The 11,722-nt window shown below is 38.9% G+C and overlaps 2 protein-coding genes and 1 non-coding gene across 6 annotated transcripts; all 3 read left to right on the forward strand.

Moving 5' to 3' along the window:
- Positions 1–111: 111 nt before the first annotated feature.
- LOC103845922 (ubiquitin carboxyl-terminal hydrolase 13) lies at positions 112–8,531 on the forward strand. 4 transcript variants are annotated; one of them, XM_009122846.3, is made up of 32 exons: positions 112–333; positions 561–627; positions 716–869; positions 940–1,097; positions 1,174–1,439; positions 1,526–1,744; positions 1,815–1,923; positions 2,027–2,142; positions 2,404–2,502; positions 2,583–2,692; positions 2,921–2,995; positions 3,370–3,448; positions 3,535–3,681; positions 3,756–3,836; positions 3,946–4,065; positions 4,254–4,376; positions 4,765–4,842; positions 4,925–5,013; positions 5,228–5,336; positions 5,426–5,494; positions 5,580–5,687; positions 5,935–5,990; positions 6,062–6,236; positions 6,318–6,419; positions 6,507–6,578; positions 6,710–6,775; positions 6,928–6,993; positions 7,422–7,505; positions 7,609–7,725; positions 7,846–7,920; positions 8,021–8,113; positions 8,191–8,531. In XM_009122846.3, exons 1-32 carry the CDS (start codon positions 304–306, stop codon positions 8,230–8,232), a joined length of 3,354 nt encoding a protein of 1,117 aa, XP_009121094.2. In that variant the 5' UTR covers positions 112–303; the 3' UTR covers positions 8,233–8,531. The 4 variants fall into 4 exon arrangements, with proteins under 4 accessions (XP_009121094.2, XP_009121086.2, XP_009121102.2 ...); XM_009122838.3 differs by having other exon boundaries at positions 120–333; positions 558–627; XM_009122854.3 differs by having other exon boundaries at positions 304–333; positions 558–627; positions 8,027–8,113; positions 8,191–8,495.
- A 162-nt stretch (positions 8,532–8,693) lies between these two features.
- TRNAR-CCU lies at positions 8,694–8,766 on the forward strand. The gene has a single exon. It is a non-coding gene; the product is annotated as a tRNA-Arg (tRNA).
- A 2-nt stretch (positions 8,767–8,768) lies between these two features.
- On the forward strand, positions 8,769–11,416 carry LOC103845951 (myosin-binding protein 7). Its single transcript, XM_009122869.3, has 5 exons — positions 8,769–8,940; positions 9,191–9,248; positions 9,352–10,633; positions 10,747–10,793; positions 10,978–11,416. Exons 3-5 carry the CDS (start codon positions 9,536–9,538, stop codon positions 11,078–11,080), a joined length of 1,248 nt encoding a protein of 415 aa, XP_009121117.1. The 5' UTR covers positions 8,769–8,940; positions 9,191–9,248; positions 9,352–9,535; the 3' UTR covers positions 11,081–11,416.
- Positions 11,417–11,722: the final 306 nt, after the last annotated feature.

The raw sequence follows: 11,722 nt of genomic DNA on the forward strand, positions 1-11,722 counted from the left end.
TGGACACTTTCAAGCAGTGTCACGTGACGGATACGGTGACAGTCAAGACACGTGGAGAGTTCTTATTAGCCTGTCACGTAAGACAGAGGAATATATAAATCTGAACAAAGAGAGGATTTCAAAATTACAAAACTAATCCTCAACTCTGTGAAAATATCGTAATCACCCCTCGTAAAAGCGAGAAACAGTAAGAAAATAGAGATTGATCTCCTCCCTCACTCCTTCCTCTTCTCCCTCTGATTATTTCTCTAGTCTGCGCTCGTTTTCACTTCTCGATCCCACCGTCAAATCGCCCTCAGAGGAATGACTCTGATGACTACGCCGCCGATAGATGTAATCTCCGATTAACCCTGTATTCGTCTTCGCGTATTTCACCTTAACCTGCTTAGCTTTCGTCGTTCTCTTCGCTTAGATGATCAATTAGGGTTTCGTTTTGCCTTCTGTGTTTGTTTTACGAAGCGGTGGAATCATATCGTTCTGATCACGGAGTCGTGAGATTAGGGTTTATACGAGTTTAGAAGTCTGATTTTTCATTATCGCAATTTTTTTTTTGACAGCAGCAAGAGGACGAGGAGATGCTCGTTCCGCACTCTGATTTGGTCGAAGAAGGACCTCAGCCTATGGAAGGTAAGGTCTCGGGTTCGATCTGCTTCTCGTAATCTCGCCGCGTTTCTGATCTGTCATTTTTTTTTTTTGGTTTGTGGCTTTCTTGTAGTTGCTCAGCCTGAGGCGGCTGCTGCTACCACTGTGGAGAATCCACCAGCCGAGGAGATTCCCACTCTGAAATTCACGTGGAGCACCCAGGGTTTCACCAGGCTTAACGTTAGGAAGCTTTACTCTGATGTATTTGTTGTTGGAGGTTATAAATGGTAAATAGCTTATACACTTGTTTGATTTCCTGATGTGCGTTTTGTGTAAACTGATGTTTTCTCTTTTCAGGAGAATATTGATTTTTCCGAAAGGAAACAATGTTGACCATTTGTCCATGTACTTGGACGTTGCTGACGCTGCGAGTTTGCCTTACGGGTGGAGCAGATACTCTCAGTTCAGCCTGGCTGTAGTGAATCAAATGAACAGCAAATATTCCATCAGAAAAGGTATTTTAATTGATTAATTTTGTTCTTATGTGTAGCTCTCTTACTGTATGCGTTAAATGAGCACGTATGGCTGCAGAGACCCAACATCAATTCAATGCAAGAGAAAGCGATTGGGGGTTTACATCATTCATGCCTCTCAGCGAGCTCTATGATCCAACTCGTGGATATTTGGTGAATGATACTCTTCAGATTGAAGCTGAAGTTGCTGTGCGGAAGGTTCTTGATTACTGGTCATATGACTCCAAAAAAGAGACTGGTTTTGTTGGACTTAAGAACCAAGGTGCTACCTGTTACATGAATTCTCTCCTGCAGACGTTATACCACATTCCTTACTTCAGAAAGGTGGGTGGATGCATGTTTTGCTATGCTAAATCACGATTTCACCAAATTCTGGAGTAAGACATCTGAATAATGCATTGTTCTTGCAGGCTGTTTACCACATGCCAACAACTGAGAATGATGCACCCACGGCTAGTATCCCATTGGCGCTCCAGAGCTTGTTTTACAAGCTTCAGTATAATGACACCCGTGTAGGGACAAAGGAGCTGACAAAGTCTTTTGGTTGGGATACAAATGATTCATTCATGCAACATGATGTTCAAGAACTCAACCGAATTCTCTCTGAAAAGCTCGAGGACAAAATGAAGGTAAGCCTTCTTCTGCGTGGCCTTTGTTTCATTTTCAGTTACTGATTTGTGTGTGTTTTGCTTTTTGAAGGGAACTGTTGTGGAGGGAACAATACAGAAGCTATTTGAGGGCCACCACATGAATTACATTGAGTGCATTAATGTAGATTACAAATCTACACGTAAAGAATCATTCTATGGTATGTAGTTTTGAACAGTAACCTATATCCTAGCTTATTATTTATCAGAAGCTACTCTTATTTATCAAACTAACTTTACAGCGTGTGATTTGTCTTTTGGCAGACCTCCAGCTTGATGTTAAAGGCTGCAAAGATGTATATGCTTCTTTTGACAAGTATGTTGAAGTTGAACGCCTTGAAGGAGACAACAAATACCAGGCAGAAGGACATGGTTTGCAGGTTGGCTGCCTTATTTCCTTTTATTTATATGTTGCCATAGCTGTATGTTGTGTAGTTGTCAAAGTTCTTATTTGGGTAACCATTGTTGTCTGTATATTATATGTTATAGTATCTGTAACGTGTCTGAATGCTATCAAGCAGTATATTAGGAATTTACAGAGAGCAGTATAAACTAGTATTGTTCGAACTTATTAAAATTTATTTGATTCATAGTTACTTAGTCGCTTATAATCATATATCTGAATAATGTTATGTTTTCAGGATGCGAAAAAAGGTGTTCTATTCATTGACTTTCCACCCGTACTTCAACTTCAGCTCAAGAGGTTTGAATATGATTTTATGCGAGACACAATGGTGAAGGTTAGTATTTTAAATTCCACTGACCCGACAAAGTCAGCACTAATATCAGCCTGTGAGTGCTGACGAAGCTTTATTTGTAGATAAACGATCGATATGAGTTTCCTCTTCAACTGGACCTCGACAGAGAGAATGGAAAATACCTATCTCCTGATGCTGACAAGAGTGTTCGTAATCTCTACACACTCCATAGGTATATATTTCCTTTGTATCTTGCGGTTTGTAACTTGAGTTATAGAAATTCAAACCAGACTATTCATAAACATGGTTGGCTGCTTTCAAGTATCAAATTCGTTCTGCTAGGTTCCCTTTCTCATGGTATCTGGTTGCTGTAGCTTAGATTTCCTTAATATGTGGACAGTTAAATATCCTTTTCTGTTGCCTGATGTGCTTGCTTGATCTGTTTTCTCATTCCGTGCAGTGTCTTAGTCCATAGTGGAGGAGTGCATGGAGGGCACTATTATGCCTTTATTAGGCCAACACTCTCAGATCAATGGTATGTCTCTGCTTTTCCGTCTCTATTATGCTTAATTAAGTGTTGTACATTGTAACCTATGAAGTAATTTTATGGAAAACTAGTTTGCTCATCCTTTAAGCTAGCAAGATTGAAGTCATGTCTTGTGATATTTGATATGTTATTGGATTTCTTTTAATCTTTTATCCACATCTCTAATGCATGTAGTGATAATTGTTTTTACTTGGGATTCACTGTATAAATAATCTTTTTAGTTTCTTCGTGTCCCTTTTCTCCCACTTTATCGTTGAAATAACTAAATGTTGCGTTTTTCTGTGGTTTCCAGTGTGAGTTTTTTATCAACATATTTGCTTCAAGCTTTACTTGCATGTTACCTAAACTTCTAATTCTTGTAGGTATAAATTTGATGATGAACGAGTAACGAAGGAAGTTGTGAACAGGGCACTGGAAGAGCAATATGGGGGTGAAGAAGAGGTACTGCTCTTTTTCTAGGTTTTTAATGTTTGCTATGTGTCTTATTTTTCTCAGTTCATGTACTGTCAAATTTGGTGTCTCTGCAGTTGCCGCAAAATAATCCTGGTGTCAATAATCCACCTATTAAATTCACAAAGTATTCCAACGCATACATGCTTGTTTATATCCGTGAATGCGACAAGGATAAAATAATATGCAACGTTGATGAAAAAGACATTGCAGAACATTTACAGGTAAGAAATTCAGTTACACGCTTTTTTCTTTCTCTGCATCTGTGTCCTGAATGTGTTTAACATGCTCTTGACAGGTGAGGCTGAAAAAAGAACAAGAAGAAAAGGAAGATAAAAAAAATTATAAGGCTCAAGCTCACCTTTTCACGACAATCAAGGTTTTCTACTTTTCATAAATTGGGTCTAAAAATGTATTCTTATCATCTAGCTCTGGTATATATTTAATACTGATGTTAATAATGCAATTTATGCTTTTTTTTGTAAAAGGTCGCAAGAGATGAAGACATCACCGAGCAAATTGGAAAGAGTATGTATTTTGATCTTGTTGATCATGAAAAAGTTCGGAGTTTTCGAATCCAGAAACAGACTCCCTTCCAACAATTTAAGGTAGATGCCTCTATCTTTCTATCCGAAATTTCTTTTTGATACCTTGAATCTACCTTGGAAGAGGATAGTGATCCAGTTTTGTATAAGTTTTTATAAGATGCTGTCTTTGAGTGGAGGTTTCCAGTGTTGCTGGTTCTCTAGTTTCTTATGGACATATAGCCTAGCTTTAAAAATTTGTCCTCATGTAGGAAGAGATGGCCAAAGAATTTGGTGTCCCGGTTCAGCTTCAGCGGTACTGGATTTGGGCAAAGCGGCAAAACCATACTTATCGTCCCAACCGTCCCTTATTACCTCATGAAGAACAACAGACGGTAGTTATCCTTTTTATATAAATATTTCTTTTCATGCATTCAGGAGTTGCCTCTTTCATATGGGATTATTTACGTACTGGACATTTTGGGTATACCACACATTAAAACCGTCACTGCTCTAGGACATAACTAGTTGTGATTATTCTTGTATTAGGTGTGGGCCCTTTTGGGTTTCTTCTTAAACTCCCATGCCTAGGTACTCTTTTACTTCTCACGAACTGAAAGTGTCTTGTTCCTCATGGGCTCATATGTTTTACTAGTTTCATAGCCATCATTAGTGGACTAAGCCAAATTCCCTTCCCAGTAACTGTATTACGTTTAAGGCAGCTTGTATTTTGTAACAGTGTCTTTGTTTTTAAAAATCTTAATTCTGAAGCCATTATTGTAGGTTGGACAAATAAGAGAGGCATCTAACAAGGCAAACAATGCTGAACTAAAGCTGTTTTTGGAAATAGAGCGTGGATCGGTAATACTTCCATGTTGCCTAGTTTATTTGTTAAGTCTAATTCCTTGAATGAAATTCTGAAAATAATTCGTGAACTATTTAGGATGAGCGTCCGATTCCTCCCCCAGACAAGTCACCTGAAGACATTCTCCTTTTCTTTAAGCTCTATGACCCTGAGAATGAAGAACTAAGGTAATTCTCGTATCCACCAATTTTCACGTTGATATCTGTTCAAACAAAGGTGGTAGACTACTCCTATAATATTTACTCTAAAAGTACTCTCTTCCTTTCGTTTTCCTCTTGAATGAAGAGGCTGTCATCCTTAGCCTATTGTTTTCAATGGTTTTTTTTAATCCGTGGAATTAGCATCTTCCATCGTTGTTACAAATTTGTCCATATGGTGCAGATATGTTGGAAGGCTCATGGTGAAAAGTTCCAGTAAGCCCATGGATATAGTAGGGCAACTGAATCAAATGGCTGGCTTTGCTCCTGACGAGGAAATAGAACTTTATGAGGTAGGGGCTGGTGCCTTTTAATTCTACATTTTCATCACGTTAAAGGCCATGCAACATTCCACTGAATTACTTTTCGTGCCCATTTTCAGGAAATAAAGTTTGAACCTTGTGTACTGTGCGAACATCTAGATAAGAAGACTTCTTTCAGACTATCTCAGGTAATGTTGCTCTCGTTGTATGAACTGTAATGATTTTTATGGTTTGGTGTCTTTTTTCTTTCTGAAATGGCTTTCTCGTGTTCAGATTGAAAATGGAGATATCATTTGCTATCAGAAACCTATTTCTATCCAGGAGAATGAATGTCCATACCCGGATGTGCCATCGTTTTTGGAGTACGTACATAATCGAGAGGTATAATTATACTGCTCACTTTTGGAAATAGTGAACTGGGCTAGAGTGTCTTGTTAGAGCTGTACTAACTACTAACGGTTGAGCACGAGTGTTATAGTTTTGTCAAGTTGCGAATAAGCTTTTTTTTTTGTTATAGTATTATTTTCTGTGTACAGCTGGAAAATATTCCAGTATTACCCTGCAAGGTGTGATGATCTGTGTCTTAATGTGGCGGTAAATTACTTATGTTGTTTGTTGTTTCTTGTAGGTGGTGCGTTTTCGTGCTCTGGAAAAACCAAAAGAAGATGAGTTTACTATGGAGTTGTAAGGAGGCTCTATGTACAACATTGAATCTTTGATTCCAGTTTTGTAATTCATAATGCTTCTACTTTCAGGTCAAAGCTGCATACGTATGATGATGTTGTGGAAAGATTGGCTGAGAAACTTGGCCTTTCTGATTCATCGAAAATTAGGCTTACTTCTCACAATTGCTACTCCCAGCAACCCAAGCCTCAGCCTATCAAATACCGTGGCGCAGACCTTTCAGATATGTTAGCTCATTATAATCAGGTGATTTACTTGGGTTTGATTTAGCTTATATATTCTTATTGTCTATCTCAATGCGGATTTGCTTTTCGTTTTTTTTTTCAGGCGTCTGACATTTTGTATTATGAAGTTCTGGACATTCCTCTTCCAGAACTTCAACGTCTTAAGATTCTAAAAGTTGCTTTCCATCATGCCACAAAGGACGAAGTACGTGTTGAACTTATACTTGTGCAACTTAGCTCTCTTCAGTACACGTTATTAATCTTTCAAGCCTTATAACTATTTAATTTGCAGGTGGTAATCCACAATATCAGACTGCCTAAGCAGAGTACTGTCGGAGATGTTATTAACGAACTTAAAACAAAGGTGGTTCAAGATACGTGGAATCTTGTTTGTTCTATTATTGCATGCATTTGTGTTAGCCACATAAAGGGCTTTTCTCTTACGGATTCTGTTCCGTATGATTGCTTGCTTAAAGCTCTGCACGTGTGCATCAGGTGGAGCTTTCACATCCAGATGCAGAACTGAGGTTGCTCGAGGTGTTTTACCACAAGATCTACAAGGTAACAGGCTTTATTCTTGTCTTTTAAGTAGTTAATTATCTTTATTTACCACTGTAACATGATGTCTTGTAAACTGTTCCACGTTTCGTGGGCTGAGCAATCTTCTGAAACTTGGCAAATTTTGATCCAATGTGCTTGGATACGCTTTGCAGATCTTTCCACCTACCGAAAGAATTGAGAATATCAATGACCAGTACTGGACTTTACGAGCAGAGGAGGTATGTCACCAGGCCTCGCCTTCTTTTATCTCTAGTTCTGTCACTGTCCACACTTTCTCTGTATTTTCTGTCTCTTGTTTTGGCCTTTTGGGTTTGATTTTTTACTTGTTTCCCTGTGGATGTGTTTATTCGAATTTGACAAAGTTAAAATGAGGTGATAGTCTTGCTATGGTTCAAATATATTTGTAATTGAAGGATATCACTACTTTGCTGTTGGCCATGTAGTGGATCCTTTTCTGAGGTGTAGATCACATAGATTGATTTAGAAAAGCAGATACCGCACCATACATAGTTCTCTACGCTCTATGAATGCTTGAGATGAATCGTTGTGTTTGATCTACACTAAATAATATGGTTGCAAGTTTTTACGCAGGGTGATGACTTCAAACCTACTGACTTTCTTCTTTTACTATCTTGTGGAATCACAGATACCTGAGGAAGAGAAGAATATCGGCCCCAATGATCGACTAATTCACGTGTACCATTTTACGAAAGAGGCCGCACAGAATCAGGTGGCAGTCCCGGTCAAGCTTACTTTTACTTCTAAAGTTATTTGAGGGTCCAGTGTCTTGGATGTGTTGAATACCACCTATGAACCATTGTTTCTTTTTGCAGCAAGTGCAAAATTTCGGAGATCCATTCTTTTTGGTAATACACGAAGGTGAAACTTTAGAAGAAATCAAGACCCGTATCCAAAAGAAACTCCGTGTCCCTGATGAGGACTTTGCCAAGGTATGCATATGTCTTTGTCTGATTTTGATAATAGCTACTGAAATGTTAATAATTTTGTTGTTATTATTGGTGGCTGAATTGGATTATTGTTAAATAGCTTTTATTACTTGTGATATCCAGTGGAAGTTTGCTTCATTTTCGATGGGACGACCTGACTACTTGCAGGACACAGATGTTGTTTATGATCGCTTTCAGGTAAAAATCGACTACCTGCAATCCTTTGCTAATCCCCCCCTCCCAAAAAAAATCTGAGATGTAATCCTCTTTTATTATTTTGGAAAACTAAAATGTAAAGAAACAGAGAAAGGATGTATATGGTGCATGGGAGCAGTATCTTGGGTTGGAGCACGTTGATAATACTCCTAAAAGGGCTTATGCTGCAAATCAGGTAAAAAGAAGCTATTCACTCTCTCTCTCTCTCTCTTGGAAGTTTGTCAATAATATGTTTGAATGCTCTGGTTGTAGAATCGGCACGCATATGAGAAGCCGATGAAAATATACAATTAGGAGGAGCAAGAGAGGAGACGTTGCTATCCTTTGGTGTGTGAGGGAGGGAGTAGAGGATGTAGAGAGTCGCAATTTAGATTTTCATGATAACCAGAAATGGAATATATAATATCTTTCAGGAAAAAAAAACTAAGGGTTTTGATTATGGTCCCTGACGTTAGTATAAGTGTGGTGGGTCTATTTTGGTTCCAAAACCTCTACTCACTTGGTGTTAATATTTGGTATCGTCTGAGGCTCTCTAATTTTATCCTCTGCCAACAGAATTATCATTTTGAAAATTGAAACCTCGTCTGGCTTTTCTCTTGGGTTCCCAATTAAGATTTGTATTTTCATTGTTTTTAAAATATTTATGAAATTTTGGGCGCTTGTCTTGGTTGATTTCTGGCTATTGCATATCTTCTTGGTTTTTTAATGGAATATCAAATATGAGAATGATATGACTACAACATTAGTCATTAATAGCGCCTGTAGCTCAGTGGATAGAGCGTCTGTTTCCTAAGCAGAAGGCCGTAGGTTCGACCCCTACCTGGCGCGTAGTTACTTGTGCATCACTTTCTTTTTTAACGACTTTTCACTTAAATCTGAAGCGAAAAGGAGCCTCGTCGAGTAAGCAAAACGAATCATGCCGCCATGTAACTGAGAGGGGTATATATATTCCTTTGTAAAATCCAGATCATGCCGCCATGTACTCTCTCTTTCTTTTTCCAGGTAAATTACACCTCACATAACTAAATCTTTAGCCGTTCATGTCAACGCAATCACTACCATCTCCTCAAAAAAAAAAAACAAACAAAACTCAAAACTTCCTGCGCCAAAAAATCAAAAACAATATTCTGAAGAAGAACAAAAAAAGAAAGAGATTTCTTAGGGTTCTTTCAAAAACCAGAATATTTTATTTTATCTTTACCTATTTTGTTAATTTCAAACCTTCTAATTACGACATTTTCTCCATTTTTAGTTTAATTGATTTTGGCTTTCTGGAGGAAAAAAAAAAACGTTTTCTGGGTCGTCGAGAGGTAAAGGCTTCAACCTCCGTTCTCATATTCCTCTGAATCTCTCTATTACGATTAGAGAATTGAGATTCTAGTTAATCTAATTGAAGTTTCGTGTTTCCCGCAGAATCGGCTTCACCTGGAAACTATTTTCCCGAGAAAAAAATCATCATTCCCGGAAAACAACTGCAGCATCAATCATTTTCGATTTTCTTCTAATCATGTCTCGCATTCGGTTCAGGTCTTCTCCTACTCTGTAATTTCGATTAGTTCGTGATAATCCTCGGATTAGCTTTTAGATTGAATCGAGAATGGAATCGAGAGATCTAATCCAATGCTGCGACTGTGGATGCCACCATTCCTCTCCACGCTCTAACAACAACCAATTCTCTAACAATCCCAAAGTCCACATCGAGAACGAATGCGAATTGCTTCGCCAAACAGTCACATCTCAACAACAATCGATCCAAGACCTCTACGACGAGCTCGAAAAGGAGCGCAACGCCGCCTCCTCGGCCGCGGACGAGTCCATGAACGTGATGCAGAGGCTGCAGCACGACAAGGCCGAGCTCCAGATGGAGCTCAGGCAGTACAAGGTTTACGCCGGGGAGAAGATGGAGCACGATCTCCAAGAGATTTTGGCCTTGGAGGAGGTGGTTAGTCAAAGAGAGCAGACGATCTTGGCTCTTGAGTGCGAAGCTCAGGGCTATAAGCATAGGATGATGAGTTATGGGATCACTGAGGGAGAAGCTAATGGTGACATGAGCTTGGTTGATGCTTATGATTATGATTATGAGTATCCTTCTTTGAAGTGTAATATAAATGAGAATCAAGATTCTTTAGGTGCTGATGTTTATGTTGCTGATGATGAGAACTATCCACCGGCGGATTCGCCACGTGGGAGAGTTCATTTGAGGAGTTTGGATCAAAGAATCAGCCAGATCGAGACGAATCCTAGCCTGGATGGTGGTTTCAGGGTTGCTTCAGAGAAGGATGATGTTTTTGTTGAATCTGAAAACTACAAACATGTCTCGTATACAGAGAATGATGATAATGCTAAAGGAGGTGGTGACTCGTTGGATATAGGAGATGAGATGAGTGATAGAGTTTATACTATTGACTCTGGCCATCACGGCGGCGTAACTGAGCAGAAGGTAGAGGTTGGGAATGTGGAACAAGTGGAGCACGGTGATCCTGATATAACGAAACTCTACATGAGGCTTCAGGCGCTGGAGGCTGACAGGGAGTCTATGAAAGAAGCGCTTCTTTCTATGAGGACTGAGAAGGCTCAGATGGTGCTGTTGAAAGAACTCGCTCAGCATTTGTCGAAGGAAGTTGTGCCTCAACGGAGGTTGCCTTTAAGGAAAACATCCGCTGATGGGACATTGGCTTTTACGCCTGTCTTTAAGGTGGTTCTTGAGTTGTCCTGTTTTCGTTATTTAAGCATCCACTGATAGGAAGCTTCTTCAAAATCTGTGTCTCACATTCTTAACTTGATCTTTTGATTGTTATTGGTATGCAGTGGATCACATCGTTTGTTTCCTGGAGAAGAAAGGCTCGTCAAAGCAAGTAAGTAGTCCTGTAAACAAACCTTTGGATAGTTTCTGTTTAGCATATATTATTGCTACATGAAGTTTTGTTTGTGAAAAATACTTGAAAAACATTTAGTTTGATAGTTAGAAGTTACTGTTGTTTTATAAGGAGGTGATTTTGAAACTTGCATTCGTCTCTGTTCCAAATGAAAATGGTGTAGGTACATGTATGGGATGTCAACAAACAGCATGGGTCTGCAAATGGTTCTAGAAAAGGTCCCTCGATCACGGAATTGGCGATGTCTCAGGAGCACACAAGTGTGAAACATATCTAATCCATTCAAGCAAACAAAACCACTCTCCTGACTTCTAGAACGCCAAGTCAATTACTGTTGAACTTAATTTCGAAAAGTGTTACGGAGAGGTAAAATTTGTGTCTTTCTCCTGCTCGAACTGCGAATCTTGTTCCCAGGTTGTGGAGAAAATGTTTGTCCTGTGCGGTTTGTTTTATTTTTTCATTCTGGTCCCCAACATTTTAACTGTTTGTATAAAGAATGGGGTTGAAGAGAAGAGTGATTTATTACTGAGAGGCTATACAATCTTTGTATGGTTTTGTTTTCTTGTTCTATTCACGAACACATGCTGCATGTGTTAAGACCTTCCAGACTGACAACTCATTGTTCAAACCAACGTATTGCATATTACTGACAAAGAAATTTTCTTATTAGATATTTACAATCAAAATTCTATATCTGTAAAACTTAAATTTTGAGTATTTGTAATGGACTGATCTTAGGAACTGCTAGACTTTGGATGGGTCTTTCTACCACAAGGTTCTCGACCTTTACACGCACGCTTTATAGCCCAAGTTCGACTAAAAGTCCCATGTAAATGTGGAATAAATATATCCCTAGGTGCGCCAGTGAAGACTCCTAAGTCTCGGTATCTGTCGTGAAGCTAGAAGAA

Source organism: Brassica rapa, chromosome A01 (genome assembly GCF_000309985.2).
Source record: "Brassica rapa cultivar Chiifu-401-42 chromosome A01, CAAS_Brap_v3.01, whole genome shotgun sequence".
Classification (NCBI taxonomy): domain Eukaryota; kingdom Viridiplantae; phylum Streptophyta; class Magnoliopsida; order Brassicales; family Brassicaceae; genus Brassica; species Brassica rapa.

What these genes read in the sequence shown, in the direction of transcription:
- LOC103845951 (XM_009122869.3), top strand. Translation starts at nt 9,536, where the DNA reads ATGGAATCGAGAGATCTAATCCAATGCTGCGACTGTGGATGCCACCAT. An exon ending in CTTTTACGCCTGTCTTTAAG is followed by an intron (nt 10,634 to 10,746) that starts GTGGTTCTTGAG and finishes ATTGGTATGCAG; the next exon opens with TGGATCACATCGTTTGTTTC. An exon ending in AGAAAGGCTCGTCAAAGCAA is followed by an intron (nt 10,794 to 10,977) that starts GTAAGTAGTCCT and finishes AAAATGGTGTAG; the next exon opens with GTACATGTATGGGATGTCAA.
- LOC103845922 (XM_009122838.3), top strand. Translation starts at nt 304, where the DNA reads ATGACTCTGATGACTACGCCGCCGATAGAT. An exon ending in AATCTCTACACACTCCATAG is followed by an intron (nt 2,693 to 2,920) that starts GTATATATTTCC and finishes CATTCCGTGCAG; the next exon opens with TGTCTTAGTCCATAGTGGAG. An exon ending in AGGAAATAGAACTTTATGAG is followed by an intron (nt 5,337 to 5,425) that starts GTAGGGGCTGGT and finishes GCCCATTTTCAG; the next exon opens with GAAATAAAGTTTGAACCTTG.